The 20,570-nt window shown below is 41.3% G+C and overlaps 1 protein-coding gene across 1 annotated transcript in view; it reads right to left on the reverse strand.

Moving 5' to 3' along the window:
• Positions 1–20,570, reverse strand: part of LOC126458479 (serpin B8-like) — a 266,413-nt gene that overhangs the window by 155,927 nt on the left and 89,916 nt on the right. The window contains exon 4 of the mRNA XM_050095572.1: positions 18,973–19,183. Coding sequence (XP_049951529.1) covers positions 18,973–19,183 — 211 coding nt within the window. The remainder of the gene's footprint in view (positions 1–18,972; positions 19,184–20,570) is intronic.

A 20,570-nucleotide genomic window follows, 5' to 3' on the forward strand; every position in this document is an offset into this window, starting at 1 on the left:
CATGATCTCTAGTTGTTCTTGCCAATGTTTGCATTTCCCTTTTTCTTTTGCAAGATACTTTTATCATTCTAGTTATCCATGGTTCTTTACTTTCTGAGAAGCTTACACAGAAAGCTGTTTCCAAATAATGATATGAATTTGTCACAGAATAGATTAAATTTTATTTCAGCATTTCATTCATTATATACTTCTGGTCATCTCATGTAAACTGTTGTTAAAACATTTGTCATTAATATCCACTGAGGAGTATCCATACTGTAATACACTATCCTATTTATCCTAACTAACTATGAATCATAGTCAGAGAGAGCATTTATTTATTTATTTATTGGGTCCTTTGATCATATGTAGTACAGTGTACAGGATGATATTGGACTTATTACTAAGTTCAAAATGATACATATTTAAATAATCATTTTTCAACATGTTACTAATTTCAATAGTTGTAGTTCTTACAATGATACAATGTTACAAATTACAGTAGCTTTAGTTCTTAACAGTTATTCTGGTCCAAGTATTCCTTTACTGAGTAGAAACAGTGGTACTGTAGATATTCTCTGACAGACCTTTCAAAAGCACTAATATTTTGTAAGCATTTTATACTATTTGATAGTCTATTATAGAGTTTAATACCCAGATAGCATGTACCTTTCTGATACAAACTGGTACTGGCTGGGGGTACATGCAAGTTATATTTTATTTGAGTATTATAATCATGTATATTTTTCTTTTTAAAGTATTTTCATCATTTCCAATCATATACTTTTTTATGTACATTAGTGTGTCAACAATAAACATACACGGTAGAGGTAGTATATTCAGTGCTTTAAATATTGGTTTGCAGGACTGTCGAGCACCACTCCCTGTCATAATCCTAATGGCTCTTTTTTGTATTCTGAAAGTCCCTTGAGCTGCTGGGGAATTTCCCCAGAATATGAGTCCATACTTGAGATGGGCACTGAAGTATGCAGAATAGGCACATAATAGTGCCTGTTCATTTATGCATTGTTTGAGAACCCTAAGAAGATAACAGCCCGTGCTCAGCTTGGCATTAATTTGTTCTATGTGTTTGTCCCATTTTAAGTCTCTTTGCATCCAGATGCCGAGAAATTTTGTAGCCTCATCATTTGCAATAGTGTGTTGATTGATTTTTATTTCTGGATATATCAATGTGGTGTTTTGGTGGTTATGGAAATTTAAGGCTACTGTTTTGTTGTAGTTTATTATTTGTTACTGTGTGCACAGTTATTTTCTTGCTTTGAGCTTCACCAAAGGAAACATTATCAAATAGGGCCCTAACTGTCTTTATCCACCCATGTTGTAAATTTAGTTAACTGAGGTCAAACTAAACAATCCACATAAGGCTTCCAGATCATTCTTCCTATCAGAACCCTTTTAGAAAATCTGCAATGAAGTCACCACAGACTATTAACTGCTTGCTGCTGTCTGACACCTAGCATAGTAAGGTATCCATATTCCTCATAAACAGTTAAGAATTTTCCAATGGGGTTCTATAAACAGTTACAACTAAAAGAGAACTATTTTTCAGTATTAATTCACAAGCACACACTTCTATGTGCTGAACACTACGAAATTTACCTGGCTCATTTTTTTGAACTTTTGTTCTGTCTTAATATATGTAACAACTCCCTCTTTTAGTTCTGCATGATTAAGATGCTAGGGTGTAAGATTTTAAATGTAACTTATCTAACCCCATGGGCATGTGATTCTCAGATAAATACAGGATGTCTATCCTTTCAGAGCTCTCTAAATTCTCCATACAAGAAGCTCTTCTGCCAGGTTACTCAATCCTTAAACAGTCTGAAGAAATAAGCTCACCTTATTTTTCAATTCATTCTTTGTTGGGCTCTTCTGTTGTTTTGAGTTCTTTCAAAACAGGGTGTCTGAATCGTGATTCTAGCTTAAAAATGGTACTTCCCTCATCAGTAAACAAAGTGATCTTGCTTTGTATGATGGTGGCCTCCCATACATTTTCTGCAGAAAGTTCAGCCAACCTACCTTTCCCTCTCCTACTCAGGTGTAGGCCATGTCTAGAATACCCCCATACTCCAATCTCATGAGGTGCCTTCAATAGGTAATGCAACACATGCTTTTCTCAGCCAATTTCAGTTGAAAAAATGTGTAATTTGTTGTGGGATATCACAGAATACTCCCACTTTGGCCCCTATAGTTAGTTGAAGTTCCATTAGGTGGTGGTGCTTTATTAGCCTTCAAAATGGCATCTGTCACAGAGGTGGGTTCCAGGCAGAGAGCTGTCATTGGATTTTTTTGGTCGAAAACCAGAGCATCACAGATATTCATATGCACTTTCAGAATGTCTATGGAGAACTGGCAGTGAACAAAAGCACAGTGAGTTGTTGGGTGAGGTGTCCGTCATCATCGCAACAGGGTGGCACAAACCGGTCCAGTGTTCCATGTGCCAGCAGGCCACACAAAGCTGACTCCTGCAACAATTTCAGCATGTTTATCACCACAAAAATGCAAAAGGATTTCTCCTTCTCCTTGGCAACACAAAGCCTCACACAAGTCTGTGCACCCAAGAGGAGTTCACAAAACTTCATTCAACTGTTCTTCCTCATCCTCACTACAGCCCAGATTTCATCCATTCAATCTGTTTGGCTCAATGAAGGAAGCACTTCACAGGAGACAGTATGTGGATTATTAGAAGGTTATTGATGTTGAACAGCAGACTGGTACAATGTGAGCTTACATGCCTTCCCAATAAGATGGTTGAGGCCATCGAATAGAACAAAGATTATGCAGAGAAATAGGGGTTTGTAGCCAAAAGCAATGGGAATAATATGATGTATTGTGGTCCTGAATAAAACCAAAATGCTTTCAGAAAAAAAATATGTTACACTATTTATGTAATGCTTCTTTTACACTACTGGCCATTATAATTGCTACACCACGAAGATGACGTGCTACAGACGCAAAATTTAACCGACAGGAAAGAGATGCAGTGATATGCAAATGATTAGCTTTTCAGAGCATACACACAAGGTTGGCACCGATGGCGACACCTAGAACGTGCTGACATGAGGAAAGTTTCCAACCGATTTCTCATACACAAACAGCAGTTGACCAGCGTTGCCTGGTGAAACGTTGTTGTGATGCCTTGTGTAAGGAGGAGAAATGCGTACCATTACATTTCCAACTTCGATAAAGGTTGGATTGTAGCCTATCGCGATTGCAGTTTATCATACCGTGACATTGCTGCTCGCGTTGGTCAAGATCCAATGACTGTTAGCAGAATATGGAATCGGTGGGTTCAAGAGGGTAATACGGAATGCCGTGCTGGATCCCAATGGCCTCGTATCACTAGCAGTCGAAATGACAGGCACCTTATCAGCATGGCTGTAACGGATTGTGCAGCCACGTCTCGATCCCTGAGTCAACAGATGGGGACGTTTGCAAGACAACAACCATCTGCACGAACAGTTCGACGACATTTGCAGCAGCATGGACTATGGGCTCGGAGACCATGGCTGTAGTACCCTTGATGCTGCGTCACAGAAAGGAGCATCTGCGATGGTGTACTCAACAACAAATCTGGGTGCATGAATGGCAAAACGTCATTTTTTCAGATGAATCCAGGTTCTGTTTACAGCATCATGATGGTCGCATCCATATTTGATGACATCACGGTGAATGCACATAGGAAGCGTGTATTCATCATCGCCATACTGGCGTATCACCCGGCATGATGGTATGGGGTGCCATTGGTTACACGTCTCAGTCACCTCTTGTTCACATTGACGGCACTTTGAGCAGTGGATGTTACATTTCAGATGTGTTATGACCCATGGCTCTACCCTTCATTCAATCCCTGCGAAACCCTACATTTCAGCAGGATAATGCAAGATCACATGTTGCAGGTCACGTACGGGCCTTTCTGGATACACAAAATGTTTGACTGCTGTCCTGGCCAGCACATTCTCCAGATCTCTCACCAATTGAAAACGTCTGGTAAATGGTGGCCGAGCAACTCGCTCATCACAATATGCCAGTCACTACTCTTGATGAACTGTGGTATTGATTTCTCAGGATCTATGCACCCAAACTGCGTGAAAATGTAATCACATGTCAGTTCTAGTATAATATATTTGTCCAATGAATAGCCATTTATCATCTGCATTTCTTCTTGGTGTAGCAATTTTAATGGCCAGTAGTGTAACAAGAAGCACTGCACTCATATGAGTTTTCATTTCAGTTAGCAGCAGCCTGCTCAACTCAGTGTTTACATGGCTCACAGAAGTGTTAACCTAGGGCTGGACTGACACTGTAGATCCTCCACAAAGCTTGCATCCTGTGTCTATGCCTTTTCTTGCTAACTGGTAACTCGGTGGTAATCTTACCAACATACAAGCATGAACAATGTTTATATATCAGCTTGTACAAGATATGTTTCATTTCACAGGTGGCTTTTCCCATGAGTTTGTATGTTTTGCCAGTTACAGGGCTGGTGTAGGTGATGGTAGGAGGATGCATTGGGCAAGTCTTACAGTGGGGAGAAAACTCTCCAGTCAGTACACCACCATTCACCCCTCAGCCTTCACTGTAAGTAACTATACTACAAGCCTAGTTCAAAAGCAGATTTCCTAGGCTAGCACATCAATCCTTCAAAAAGCAACTTAGAGTGCACCTCTTGTCACTCAGTACTATCTGGATCTCCAATGTATTAATCATCTACTTTGACAAAGCTATGATTTCCTAGAATCATGCCCTGAAACAAGATGTCCATTCCGTTTGATATTTTGCCAACCATACCTAGATTAGGTTTTGCCGCCCCCCCTCCCCCCCCCCCCCCCAAATCACTGCATTATCCTGGTCAGACACTATGCTCCTTCTGCACCCACTTCCTTACCATATGGTTCCTACCCCTGTGACCACCCCCGCACCCCTGCTTAAGGCTTGCCTGATGCATCCTCCTACCACCACTTTAAGCTAGCCCAGGCGCGTTTTGTCACAGGGTTATTTGGTAACCGTAATAGCGTTACGGAGATGTTTAGCAAACTCAAGTGGCAGACTCTGCAAGAGAGGCGCTCTGCATCGCGGTGTAGCTTGCTCGCCAGGTTTCGAGAGGGTGCATTTCTGGATGAGGTATCAAATATATTGCTTCCCCCTACTTATACCTCCCGAAGCTTTCAGACAGTCGTTCTTCCCGCGAACCATACACGACTGGAACAGAAAAGGGAGCTAATGACCGTGGCACGTAAAGTGCCCTCCGCCACACATCGTTGGGTGGCTTGTGGAGTATAAATGTAGATGTAGATGTAGATGTAGATGTAGAACTGATGAAATGTACACTTTCAGAGGCCGAGCCACCTGTGAAAAATACATGACATGTGTGCAAACACTGTTCAGGCTACTACTTTGGTATGACTGTACACAAAATCCTGTTGCAAAGCACACTCACAAGTCAGTCATGATCTTGGTGCCTGTTTCGTCACAGGTTCCTTCCAGATACTCTCTCCTGACAGCAGTTTCTCAGAACTCCACAGGTGGGCACTGGCATAACATGTGCTTGGCTCCCCCCGCTTACATGGCCCAAATCTACATTAATTTCTATGGTCTCAGCATTTCTTTCCCATAACTACTCCTTTCCTTCACTCTGTTTTATTTCTTTTATTTTCCAACCTGTCTATATCTGCCCCCACCCCCCGCACCTCCTTCACCTGTCTCCCATGTATAGCACACATAGTTGCCTGCTCTTATTGGCTCTTGCACAGCATTTTTTTTTCAGAAATCTGTCTCTTGCTTATTACCTACCTTACCCTTTCAAATTCTCAGATATTCATATCTCACCCACTATAGGCTCCAGTAATAAGTCTTTCCTTCTAATCCCATCCAGACTGTTTCCCATTATCCAGTGTTCTGGGTGACTTTTCCATAATCCTCCCCATTACCTATACCTCACAAGTCCTGTTCCTACATCCCTCTTCTTTTCCCTTCAGCCCCTCTGCCAGGAGGAGGAGCCACTGACTCTGAAAGCTTGCACACGTCCATATCTTTTATATGTGTTTTCTCTCAATGCCATTTGGGAGTAGTTTCTTTTACCTATCCATATTACATTAAATTTTAAAACACTGATTATTTCCTAGAACACCCAACAATGTCCTTAATGAGCAGACAGAGTTGCAAAGTAAGGTGTGTATAAAGAATTGTAACATTGTTTCAAGTTCATATTAGAGTTTTTTCCAGTGTCCCATTTGATATAGATGTACACACTATGTATATATATTTCCTACTTGACAAACATGTCATTTGATATACACCCCTGGAAATTGAAATAAGAACACCGTGAATTCATTGTCCCAGGAAGGGGAAACTTTATTGACACATTCTTGGGGTCAGATACATCACATGATCACACTGACAGAACCACAGGCACATAGACACAGGCAACAGAGCATGCACAATGTCGGCACTAGTACAGTGTATATCCACCTTTCGCAGCAATGCAGGCTGCTATTCTCCCATGGAGACGATCGTAGAGATGCTGGATGTAGTCCTGTGGAACGGCTTGCCATGCCATTTCCACCTGGCACCTCAGTTGGACCAGCGTTCGTGCTGGACGTGCAGACCGCGTGAGACGACGCTTCATCCAGTCCCAAACATGCTCAACATTGGGTGGCACGGGATACATGCGGACGTGCATTGTCCTGTTGGAACAGCGAGTTCCCTTGCCGGTCTAGGAATGGTAGAACGATGGGTTCGATGACGGTTTGGATGTACCGTGCACTATTCAGTGTCCCCTCGCCGATCACCAGTGGTGTACGGCCAGTGTAGGAGATCGCTCCCCACACCATGATGCCGGGTGTTGGCCCTGCGTGCCTCGGTCGTATGCAGTCCTGATTGTGGCGGTCACCTGCACGGCGCCAAACACGCATACGACCATCATTGGCACCAAGGCAGAAGCGATTCTCTTCGCTGAAGACGACACGTCTCCATTCGTCCCTCCATTCACGCCTGTCGCGACACCACTGGAGGCGGGCTGCACGATGTTGGGGCATGAGCGGAAGACGGCCTAACGGTGTGCGGGACCGTAGCCCAGCTTCATGGAGACGGTTGCGAATGGTCCTCGCCGATACCCCAGGAGCAACAGTGTCCCTAATTTGCTGGGAAGTGGCGGTGCGGTCCCCTACGGCACTGCGTAGGATCCTACAGTCTTGGCGTGCATCCGTGCGTCACTGCGGTCCAGTCCCAGGTCGACGGGCACGTGCACCTTCCGCCGACCACTGGCGACAACATCGATGTACTGTGGAGACCTCACGCCCCACGCGTTGAGCAATTCGGCGGTACGTCCACCCGGCCTCCCGCATGCCCACTATACGCCCTCGCTCAAAGTCCGTCAACTGCACATATGTTTCACGTCCACGCTGTCGCGGCATGCTACCAGTATTAAAGACTGCGATGGAGCTCCGTATGCCACGGCAAACTGGCTGACACTGACGGCGGCGGTGCACAAATGCTGCGCAGCTAGCGCCATTCGACGGCCAACACCGCGGTTCCTGGTGTGTCCGCTGTGCCGTGCGTGTGATCATTGCTTGTACAGCCCTTTCGCAGTATCCGGAGCAAGTATGGTGGGTCTGACACACCGGTGTCAATGTGTTCTTTTTTCCATTTCCAGGAGTGTAGACGTACACAATATACATAATGGGTATGTCTAAAATCTCCTGTAGATATTTATACTCTAATTATAATCATGTCTATGTGGTCACAAAAGGATCCATTCTATGTGTTCCCTCTGTCATATACAGGTTGTTGTGTGTCTGTGTTATAGCTGTCAAATGTTAAATGACCACTTTTCTTGGTCATACTGGGACACTAATGTCACTAGATGAAAACAAGGGATTGTGGTCAGAGCAAAGAGTCTAATAATAGCTGTGATATATATATTGAATAGCACACTCGGACAAATAGTATATAAGGGTAGAATATATACACTAAATAAGAAGACATAAAACTGATGTTAACTGTCAGGTAAACTTAGATTCCTACTGTAATGTATACAAAATGCTCTCATTTATGAACACTGATGTGCAGTCATTTATTTGTTTGTCCTCTGTATCAGATGCCACTGGTAATGCACTATATGGTGGAATAACATTCTGGCAGTGAAATATTTTTGCATGCAGCTCACAGTGTACAGTGAGATGACTTTTAACAAACACTTAAAAGCTTCAGAGCACTGAGTGTACGAGATTTAAACTTTTGTTACAGTAGCCACTGAAGGCTTCGTACATTGCCCTCTTGATACCCAAATATGTTCATTTAGTATTTCTCTGTGCCTTATGCTCCACTGTACAGCTATTACACAATACACTCCAATTCCTAATACGTTTCTGTACAGTGAGTGTATACTGTAGAGGTTCCATTCCATCCTGAACTGTTCTCCTAGCTACATATCTATCAAGTTGCTCCATAGTAATGATCTGCAGTTAGCCAAGCATAAAGTGATTGGAGTATATCACCCACCAAATGCAGATGTAATGTGTTTTATGGATATATTTAGTATGGTACTTGGCCAGACTGGTCCTAATGACCCTACTACATTTGGTGATTTTAACACAGATGCAAATTCCAATTGTACAATAAATCTGAAGCTCACTGATATGTTAATTTTGTATAGTCTTGCAGAGTAGCTCAGACACTAGTGTAATGGACACATGCTCCACTAGAATAGATTATGCTGTAATCAACACAAATACTATAGATTTTTATGGATACGGTAAATTATAGTAGCCTAGATTTTCATTACTCTGACCAATTTTGCCAGGTAACAGAGAACATAAATTCAGTTGCGCTAAAAATAATGAAGGTTGTTCTGTAGAAACAAACTCCAAATATATTAAATATTTACACCTTTAACTATAAACTGGAAGAGAAGGAATGAGACTTTATGTACCAGGTGAAAGGGCATGACAACAAATGGAATGAGTTCTATTCAACCCTGTTGAGATATTATTGCTATTGCTGCCCTGCCAGAGAAACCCAAAATGTAATTAAGCATTGCCAAGATGGATGAAATTCTAGACTGAAGCTCCCATCAAGTCTGAGTAGGCTCAGGGACAGAATACATAATCTAAACCTGCTTTATAAAGCTACTATTATTCTACAAATTTTTAAGGAAAAGTACAGTCAGGCAAAGAAAACTGTTAAAACTGATATTACTGACCTCAGGAAGCAGATTAACAGCAAAGCAACAGAGTTCTCTGGTAATATAAGTAAAGTATCCTGGGAGTTAGCTGACAAATACCATAAAGGTCATAAGATGACAAACATGGAAGTTTTCAGAATAAGATATCATGGTAATATTGTAAAAAGTCCAAATATTGTATGTCAGACAATGGAAAATCCAGGCTGGAAGTAACAATATTATGAAAAGCATAGATGCTACTCACCATATAGTGGAGATTCTGAGTTGCAGATAGACACACAAAAAAACTGTCACAAAATAGGCTTTTGACAAACAAGACCTTTATCAAAAACAGATCTCTCTCTCTCTCTCTCTCTCTCACTCACTCACTCACTCACTCACTCACTCACACACACACACACACACACACACACACACACATGCACAACTGCCAGAGACTGTGGTCATGTGCGTTGACTTGCAATTGCATATGAGAGAGAGAGAGAGGGAGTGTGTGTGTGTTTGTGTTTCTGTTGTCTATGTTTGATAAAGGCCTTGTTAGTAGAAATCTTATTTTGTAACAGTCTTTTTGTTGTGTCTATCTGTGACTCAGCATCTCTGCTATATGGTAAGTAGCAACTATCCTTTTCATAACACAAATACTATATGTATATAACAATGAAAATAATAAATCTATAATTTAATACTAATCTATAATTAAAAACTATATGTAACATTTTAATAACTATTTCACTACTCCCATTGGCCAATGAATGTGGCACCATGTCACCTCACTCAATGTACTGTGTTTAAATTTACAGAGGTGAATGAGTGGAAGTTCACATTAATACTTACGCTAAAGAAGAAAATGTTCATTTGGATGGGATAGCACATCCAGTGCAGTTACTAAGGTGTGCTTAAAAGAAGTCTCAAAACCTTTTACATACCTGCTAAATAGCAGCAGTAGAGACAATATGTATCCAGTTGTTCTAAAAATGAGTGTTGTGAATAAAAAAGCGGGTAAGGAAGATGTCTGTAACTATAAACAAATATCACTTATTCCCACCTTTAGTAAGATATTCAAAAGTATTGTCCTGTCCCAGCTTAGTACCTTTTTCACAAAAAACAAAGTGGTTATACACTGAAGTGCCAAAGAAACTGGTATAGGTGTGAGCATTCAAATACGGAGATATGTAAACAGGCAGAATAAAGCACTGCAGTCTGTAATTTCTATATAAGACAACAAGTGTCCGGCGCAGTTTTTAGATCAGTTACTGCTGATACAATGGCTGGTTATCAAGATTTAAGCGAGTTTCAATGTGGTGTTATAGTTGATGCATGAGCAGTGGGACACAGCATCTCAGAGGTAGCAATGAAGTGGAGATTTTCCCTACGACCATTTCATGAGTGTACCATGAATGTAAGAAATCTGATAAAACATCAACTCTGTGACATTGCTACAGCCGGAAAAAGATCCTGCAAGAATGGGACCAATGATGACTGAAGAGAATTGTTCAGTGTGACAGAAGTGCAAGTCTTCAGCAAATTGCTGCAGAATTCAATGCTGGGCCATCAACAAGTGCCAGTGTGCAAAGCATTCAATGGAACATCATCAATATGGGCTTTTGGAGCCAAAGGCCCACTCATGTACCCTTGATGACTGCATGACACAAAGCTTTACACCTTGCCTGGGACCGTCAACACCAACATTGGACTGTTGATGACTGGAAACATGTTGCCTGATTGGACAAGTCTCATTTCAAATTGTATTGAGCAGATGGACATGTACAGATATGGAGACAACCTCTTGAATCCATGGACCCTGCATGTCAGCATGGGACAGTTCAAGTTGGTGGGGGCTCTGTAATGGTGAGAGGTGTTTGCAGTTGGAGTGATATGGGACCCCTGATATGTCTAGATACAACTCTGACAGGTGACACATACGAAAGCATCCTCTCTGATCATCTGTAGGGGTAATTTCATGTGAAATCAACCAGTGGCCGTTGCCCTTATGTCACAGATTTTTCTGAAAATTTGGGGTAAGAATGTACATAATGAGTGAGGGTTATAATATTTTTTCTGGAATTTTTTGACCAAAATTGTAATTAGGAGACAATTTTGAAATGTGGGCCCCTTCTACCAACTGGCGTTGAGAAACTAAGTGCCTTGTAAATTTGTAACCACTATAACTTTTTTTATTTATGAATCAATTTTATTCAATTTGGTGTCATTCGAAAGTAAAAGAATAGAGCTATAATAAAAAATTATTAAAGTGCTGTGTCTAAGCAACAAATGTTTGAAAATTTGTAATTAACGTAATTTCTCACCAATTTTTTTTCCCCTAAGGTAAGCCTTTCCGCTCCCAGGATTGGAATGACTCCTTACCATCTCCCTATAAAACCCACATCCTTTCTTCTTTCCCTCTCCTTCCCTCTTTCCTGATGAAGCAGCCTTGGGTTGCGAAAGCTTGAAATTTGTGTGTGTGTTTGTGTGCTTTTTATTGCGTCTATCTACCAGCGCTTTCTCGTTTGGTAAGTCACAGCATCTTTGTGTGTGTATATATATATATATATATATATAATAGATGGAAACATTCCACGTGGAAAAAATACATCTAAAAACAAAGATGATGTGACTTACCAAATGAAAGCGCTGGCAGGTTGATAAACACAAACATACACACAAAATTCAAGCTTTCGCAACCAACGGTTGCTTAATCAGGAAAGAGGGAAGGAGAGGGAAAGACGAAAGGATGTGGGTTTTAAGGGAGAGGGTAAGGAGTCATTCCAATCCCGGGAGCAGAAAGACTTACCTTAGGGGGAAAAAAGGACAGGCATACACTCGCATACACACACATATCCATCCGCACATACACAGACACAAGCAGACATTTGCGAAGGCAAAGAGTTTGGGCAGAGATGTCTGTCAAGACGAAAGTACAAAGGCAAAGATGTTGTTGAATGACAGGTGAGGTATGAGTGGCGGCAACTTGAAATTAGTGGAGGTTGAGGCCTGGCGGGTAACGAGAAGAGAGGATATACTGAAGGGCAAGTTCCAATCTCCGGAGTACTGTTCCATTATGACAGCTGCCAGCCATTCCACATCAAACGGTCCCTTCCCTACAGCCTAGGTCTTCGTGGCAAACGAATCTGCTCCAGTCCAGAATCCATGAACCATTACACCAACAACCTGAAAACTGCTTTCGCATCCCGCAACTACCCTCAAGATCTGTTACAGAAGCAAATAACCAGAGCCACTTCCACATCCCCTCAAACCCAGAACCTCCCACAGAAGAACCCCAAAAGTGCCCCACTTGTGACAGGATACTTTCCGGGACTGGATCAGACTCTGAATGTGGCTCTCCAGCAGGGATACGACTTCCTCAAATCCTCCCCTGAAATGAGATCCATCCTTCATGAAATCCTCCCCACTCCACCAAGAGTGTCTATTGCGCGTCCACCTAACCTTCGTAACCTCTTAGTTCATCCCTATGAAATCCCCAAACCACCTTCCCTACCCTCTGGCTCCTACCCTTGTAACCGCCCCCAGTGTAAAACCTGTCCCATGCACCCTCCCACCACCACCTACTCCAGTCCTGTAACCCGGAAGGTGTACACGATCAAAGGCAGAGCCATGTGTGAAAGCACCCACGTGATTTAACAACTGACCTACCTACACTGTGAAGCTTTCTATGTGGGAATGACCAGCAACAAACTGTCCATTCGCATGAATGGACACAGGCAGACAGTGTTTGTTGGCAATGAGGATCACCCTGTGGCTAAACATGCCTTGGTGCACGGCCAGCACATCGTGGCACAGTGTTATACCGTCCGGGTTATCTGGATACTTCCCACTAACACCAACCTGTCAGAACTCCGGAGATGGGAACTTGCCCTTCAGTATATCCTCTCTTCTCGTTATCCGCCAGGCCTCAACCTCCGCTAATTTCAAGTTGCCGCCGCTCATACCTCACCTGTCTTTCAACAACATCTTTGCCTCTTTACTTCCGCCTCGACTGACATCTCTGCCCAAACTCTTTGCCTTTACAAATGTCTGCTTTTTTCCCCCTAAGGTAAGTCTTTCCGCTCCCAGGATTGGAAGGACTCCTTCCCCTCTCCCTTAAAACCCACATCCCTTCGTCTTTCCCTCTCCTTCCCTCTTTCCTGACGAAGTAACCATTGGTTCCGAAAGCTAGAATTTTGTGTGTATGTTTGTGTGCCTATCGACCTGCCAGCACTTTTGTTTGGTAAGTCACATCATCTTTTTTTTTTTTAGACATATTTTTCCCACGTGGAATGTTTCCCTCTATTATATTCATATCATTAATTTGAACCCAACAATTACGTTTGTTATTGTCACTGTTGCATTTCGAAATCTTTTCTGTCGTCTTATTTTCTCTTTCTGTTTTTGCCACTAGTTTCACTTTGTATTGACCTTCTCCTTTTTACCGTAATCTACTATACAATTTTATCCTGCCGATATATATACTCAATAATACGTAATACGTAATAATACGTAATCCACTTCAAAACCATAACCAAAAAAATTTTTTTCCGCTTTCAACACTACCACTGCTATAAAATCCACCGTTTCTAGTTCACAAACAGTTCCTTTCACCTATTAAACAACCATTTCAGCTAGTTCTAATAACTTTTGCTTTATTTCCATTTCCGTTTTTCTCACATCACTGATCATTTTTAGCCGCTTCCCACGGAATTTAACGTCATTATTTCTTCGTCAGACAATTGATAACCTCATTTTCATAATCTGCCACCACAAAACCACTTCTTTTAATATATTTACACATAGTTTTTCCGAAATTTTCCCGAATTTCTCCACCCTTTAACGTGTTTTGGCGGCAACACAACCACCTAACCTTTATGCACGTCGTTGTCTACCAACCCAAGTTCACCACAGGATCAACATAGCCCAGCTTTAACCAATACTTTTTCGCCTTTTTTCACACCAGATCTCCAGTTGCTTTCTAGTTCACCTTTATCTCTCCCCATATATTTTTATTTTCATTTTCATTTCAGCCTCATGTTACACTTTCCACCTTCTAATACCATGTCACCCTCACAACACCCCCACAACGACCCCATTAAGTTTTATTTACATTCCCTCCACAAACATGCCTTCGCCCTAGCCAGATTACACTCCCATATTTTATTTTCTCAGGCGTGTCTGACATTTGGCATTACCCCCAAAGGCCTCACACTTAAAGTTCCCATCTCTGGCTGCAACCCTTCTTTCCATCAGTCCCTATACCAGTTCCAAACTGTACAATCCGTTGCCCTCACCCACCTAATCCTTCACCTACACATCAACTCAGCCGACGAACACACCTGTCAACTCCTATCCTTAATAAAAGTCCTCAATCTTTCCTCTCCCACATCCACACCGGCTGTTCAGAGCATCCTCCTACAGGCCAACCGCAAATTAGAACAGCATGCCACCCTCCACCTTAAAAAACTATCCAACCTCCTGGTTTCCCACCTCTGGAAAGGCAACTCACTCACCCTTCACAACCTTTCCAGCAAACCTCAACCTCCTCTCATTGCACACAGACCCAGTCTCTCCCATCTACTCAATCTCCCACTTCCAGCTCCACTCCCTCCAAAACCTCAAAATTCCAATCAACACAATCTGGAACCAGAACACCCTAATTCACTAGTTAACCTTTCCTCCAAACCTCTCTCCCAATCCGAAACCTCTGTCCTATCCGAAGGCCTCACCTTCAGCCCCACTCCCAGATTCAACTAAACAGCCCTCGTCAAAGATTTACTGTCCTACACTCATACTCTCTGCTGGAAATATCACTTTGCCACGAAGAAAAATGACCCTAATCCTACTCCTAATGATCCAACTCCCCAAGACACTATCCAAATTGAACCCTGCCTGGAACAGTTCCGTCCTCCGTCACACCGGGACCCACCTCCTCTTCCTCAAAATCACCCTCTCAAAACCTTCCAGGAATTTCTGACTTCCAGCCTTGCTTCTCAATCCTCCTTAAAAAACCTTAATCCTACTCCCAACATCACCAATGCTGAAGCCCAAGCTATCCGTGGTCTGAAGGCTGACCGTTCCATCGTCATTCTTCCAGCGGACAAGGGTTCCACGACCATGGTACTTGATCGTCGGGAGTATGTGGCTGAGGGACTGCGTCAGCTTTCAGACAACACCACATACAAAGTTTTCCAAGGTAATCCCATTCCTGATGTCCAGGTGGAGCTTCAAGGAATCCTCAGAACCTTAGGCCCCCTACAAAACCTTTCACCTGACTCCATCAACCTCCTGACCCCACTGACACCCCACACCCCTACCTTCTACCTACTTCCTAAAATTCACAAACCCAATCATCCCGCCCGTCCCATTGTAGCTGGTTACCAAGATCCCACAGAACGTATTTCTGCCTACGTAGATCAACACCTTCAACCCATTACATGCAGTCTCCCATCCTTCATCAAAGACACCAACCACTTTCTCGAACGCCTGGAATCCTTACCCAGTCTGTTACCCCCGGAAACCATCCTTGTAACCATTGATGCCACTTTTTTATACACAAATATTCCACACGTCCAGGGCCTCGCTGCGATGGAGCACTTCCTTTCACGCCGATCACCTGCCACCCTACCTAAAATCTCTTTCCTCATTACCTTAGCCAGCTTCATCCTGACCCACAACTTCTTCACTTTTGAAGGCCAGACATACCAACAGTGAAAGGGAACAGCCATGGGTACCAGGATGGCCCCCTCGTACGCCAACCTATTCATGGGTCACTTAGAGGAAGCCTTCTTGGTCACCCAGGCCTGCCAACCCAAAGTTTGGTACAGATTTATTGATGACATCTTCATGATCTGGAGTCACAGTGAGGAAGAACTCCAGAATTTCCTCTCCAACCTCAACTCCTTTGGTTCCATCAGATTCACCTGGTCCTACTCCAAATCCCATGCCACTTTCCTTGACGTTGACCTCCATCTGTCCAATGGCCAGCTTCACACGTCCATCCACATCAAACCCACCAACAAGCAACAGTACTCCATTATAACAGCTGCCACCCATTCCACATCAAACGGTCCCTTCCCTACAGCCTAGGTCTTCATGGCAAACGAATCTGCTCCAGTCCGGAATCCCTGAACCATTACACCAACAACCTGAAAACAGCTTTCGCATCCTGCAACTACCCTGCCGACCTGGTACAGAAGCAAATAACCAGAGCCACTTCCTCATCCCCTCAAACCCAGAACCTCCCACAGAAGAACCCCAAAAGTGCCCCACTTGTGACAGGATACTTTCCGTGACTGGATCAGACTCTGAATGTGGCTCTCCAGCAGGGATACGACTTCCTCAAATCCTGCCCTGAAATGAGATCCATCCTTCATGAAATCCTCCCCACTCCACCAAGAGTGTCTTTCCGCCGTCCACCTAACCTTCGTAAACTCTTAGTTCATCCCTATGAAATCCCCAAACCACCTTTCCTGCCCTCTGGCTCCTACCCTTGTAACCGCCCCCAGTGTAAAACCTGTCCCATGCACCCTCCCACCACCACCTACTCCAGTCCTATAACCCGGAAGGTGTATACGATCAAAGGCAGAGCCACGTGTGAAAGCAGCCACATGATTTACCAACTAACCTGCCTACACTGTGAAGCTTTCTATGTGGGAATGACCAGCAACAAACTGTCCATTCGCATGAATGGACACAGGCAGACAGTGTTTGTTGGTAATGAGGATCACCCTGTGGCTAAACATGCCTTGGTTTTACGGTAAATCTTTCAACTCCTTTTGTTTACCTTTTGTACTTTGGTTATCATTACTGCTGAAACTACCTCAATATCAGTGAGATCAGCTTCAGCATGGGCATCCCCTAATGGGTCAGGCCTATTTTATTGCTATTAGACCCAATATGTTTGCATCATGAGTGGGCTTTCAAATTACCTGTTCTACATAGTTTTCAGAGGAGGTATTTAGTATTGTTTTGCAGGATGTCATGGCCACCAATCACAAAACTGATGCAGTTGAATTCTTTAAACATTAACTAATCCTATACCAATGAACTATACTAAAAATTAAAGCCTCAGTGTTCATTTGATTGAATTAGAAATATGAACATAACATTATGACAGACGCAGTGTAAGCTAAAAAAAATTACAAATTACTATAATAATTGGAATCCCTGTCTGGAACAAATTTACATTAAGTCACAAGTCATAACAATGTAAAAAAGAAATCTTACAAAATCACACTTCTACACAGAAAAAGAACGAAAAAGAAATGTAAAAAGCAGGAAATAATGGAAAATAAAATTAGTTGTGAGGAAGGGCCTATAATGTAAAAATGTAGAGAAACAAGACTTGTACTATAACTTTGTGCAATAAGTAGCACTGTAAGCCCACATGGGCAAAGAAGTTTGGGAATTGCAAATTGATTTTGAGGATTAATCTCTAAAGTTTAAATACATTTGGTTCATGGGTTCTTATAGTAGTTAACATGTATAAATATGGAGGTGTGTAACTATGAAAGCAAACATTTTATAGCAAGTAGTACTTATAAAGAATAATAGCACAGCAGTGAACACTACATGAAAAACAGAGTTATTATGATCTAATATAAAGCCTTTTCATAATAAATTTACAGCTTTTCAGTTGTATATAAATTTATTGTAACTGGTTTTAGTGCTATTACTTATCAAAATACATCAAGCATTTACATTACAGTTTTTTAAAGATTCAAAGTGAGCAATGTGGGTGATATGGCAGTATCCCATCTGAAATTGTTCTTGCCAAACTCCTAGCAGTACGCAATTTCTTTAACTGCAGATTTGGGTCTTCTTTTGGTTCAGTGAGTGAATGAAAGTGAAGTGTAGCTGATTTTGATAAACTATACAAATGAAGAGATATCAGGTCCAGCAGATTGCCTGACTGTCCAATGGTCTCAGCTTGACCTATCCACCTGGAAATCAGTCACTGGAGAGTCAAAGAATTGGTTAAGACAGTGCAATGGTGTGCTATCTAGTTAGAAGTGTACTGTACATGGTGTAACTGACAATTTTTGTCAATGACAATTGGTACAGTGCCTATCTTTTAAAATGATGAAGCGCTGTAAATTTCGCTCTTGCTTAAGGCGTAAAAAACAGGCAGGTGTGAATATGTTTTAAAGTCTATCACAGTTTTTCAGTTATCAGTTGAGTTATCACAGAAGATTTTGTTTTGATGAAATCATCTTCATCCAACTAAAATAACATTTCAGTAAAAATCTTTTTATGAGCCAAAGACATGTGTCTTTTAGTTCTTACATTGTTGTAAATCTGCGTAGGTATGCAAATGACATCTCATGATATGTTCCAGAGCATTTAGGAAAAGCCCAATTCAAGAGATGCTTGTCGAGTAAATTTTGCAAGACTGAAAGAAACATTTGCCTCACTTGTTGTATGACATCATCTGACAATTAAACAATTTACTTACAAAACTTTTAGTGTATGGTTGATGGTTGTCACATTCAAGGTTAGTAAAATGAGCCATTTTTGAACAACTACTGGTAGTGCTTTTAGTGATATGCTTATGCCCTTCATCACTTCATGAGTGAAAAATTGCTGTATTTTGCTAGAGAATGACAACAGAGAATGTACTGTAAGGTGTTAGTATACATTTATATACAATGTTAAAGTTTTAAAGTCTTTATTGGAGTGCCTTGTTTATAAAGGTTATAAAAGTACATCAACTAAAATTTAGTTTGTGAAACATTTGTTGAGATTTTGCACAAAGACATACTTACAATAAACTTAAAAGATAGTAAAAAGAAATCTCCTACCTTCAGGCATTAAATTCGTTATCTTCTTATTTGTCTTGTTCTCCACCCATTCATTGATTATAGCTCTTGATTTCTCTGTTTCTTTGATAAAATCAACTTCCTCAGCTTCAGCTAGAAATTTTGCAGCAGATGCTCTGAATTCTTCTTTAATTGGAAAACTCACTTGTGCATAAACCTTGTTGGCTGCTTCAAGCACTGTGTCATCAGATCCCTACAATGAACATCAATTCTCTTTAAAACCACAATGAACTGACGAATCAATGAATTTAAAACATGAAGTAATTTTGGAGATTTTACCAATTTTGAAACACATAAAAAACAGTGCTATTTTAATTTACTTACAAATTAGCAGAAAAGACATATCATAAATAAAAGGTGATTTGTAATTATGACAACAATGTATAGATCATAATCAACAATTGGAAAGAGCATACACAGGACAAAGAGTTAAAATTACACAAAGCTTTTACCTGTTACAATAACAGAAATTCTTCTGCGGAACAGAAGGAGTTATCCTGGAAAAACTTTTTCACTTTTTTTTCAACTTTTACTCTGCTGTCTGTCAGATATTTTATATCAGAGGGTAAGTTATCAAAAATTTTAGTTGTAGCATTGTGCACCCCTTTTTATGCTAAACACAACCATAATGTGGGGTAATGAACGTAAATTTTCCTTCTGGTATTGTAATTATGTACAGCATTGTTCCTTTTGAACTGCAGTGGATTATTTATGATGGACTTCATGAGGGAATATATATACTGTGGAGCAGTAGTCAGTATGCCCAACTTATTAAACAGATGTCTACAAGATTATTGTGGGTGAGTGTCCCTTATTAATCTTGAAGCACATTTTTGAGCAATGAAGACTTTCTTTCTTAAAGAAGATTGGTGTTGTACCCTAGATGTGAAGAACTTATTATGTTGTGTCTTTTTAAAATTAGGGTGAGACTATTTGCAGACAATCAGTCAGTGATGCTTTTGAGAAGCTTGTTTCCAATTTCTTCTGTTGCTTTATGTCTGCTGGGATTGATTACAATCAAGTGTCATCCACAAAAATAACTAATTTTACTTGTTGCACATTAGACAGATGATCATTTACACATCTGAGGAACAATGGTGGGCCTAAGCTTGAGCCTTGGGAAACCTCAGATGTGATTTCTACCCAGTCAGAATCATTTCCCCAAACTACACTGGTTGAATTACTGGCTACAACTTCCTACATTGTTTTGGTTAGATATAACACTATCCAATGGTTGACTACACCATCAATTCCATAAAACTTCAGTTTAACCTGGAGATTATTGTGATTTACACAGTCAAATGGCTAAGACAGGGTGCAGAAAATACTAACCAGTGGTTTTTTTTTATTTATTGCTTGTAAAATTTGTTGAGTGAACATATAAATGACATTCTCAGTAGAGCAACTCTTCCAGAATCCAAACTGTGTTTACTGAGGATATTATTGTTGCTCATGTGACATACTATTTTAGATTACATCACCTTCTCAAAAATTTTGAAAAATAATGTCAGAAATGAACCAGTTTGGTAGTTATCAACATCACTCTTATCATTTTTGTTAAAGGAGGATTTAATGGTGGC

This window comes from Schistocerca serialis, chromosome 2 (genome assembly GCF_023864345.2).
Source record: "Schistocerca serialis cubense isolate TAMUIC-IGC-003099 chromosome 2, iqSchSeri2.2, whole genome shotgun sequence".
Classification (NCBI taxonomy): domain Eukaryota; kingdom Metazoa; phylum Arthropoda; class Insecta; order Orthoptera; family Acrididae; genus Schistocerca; species Schistocerca serialis.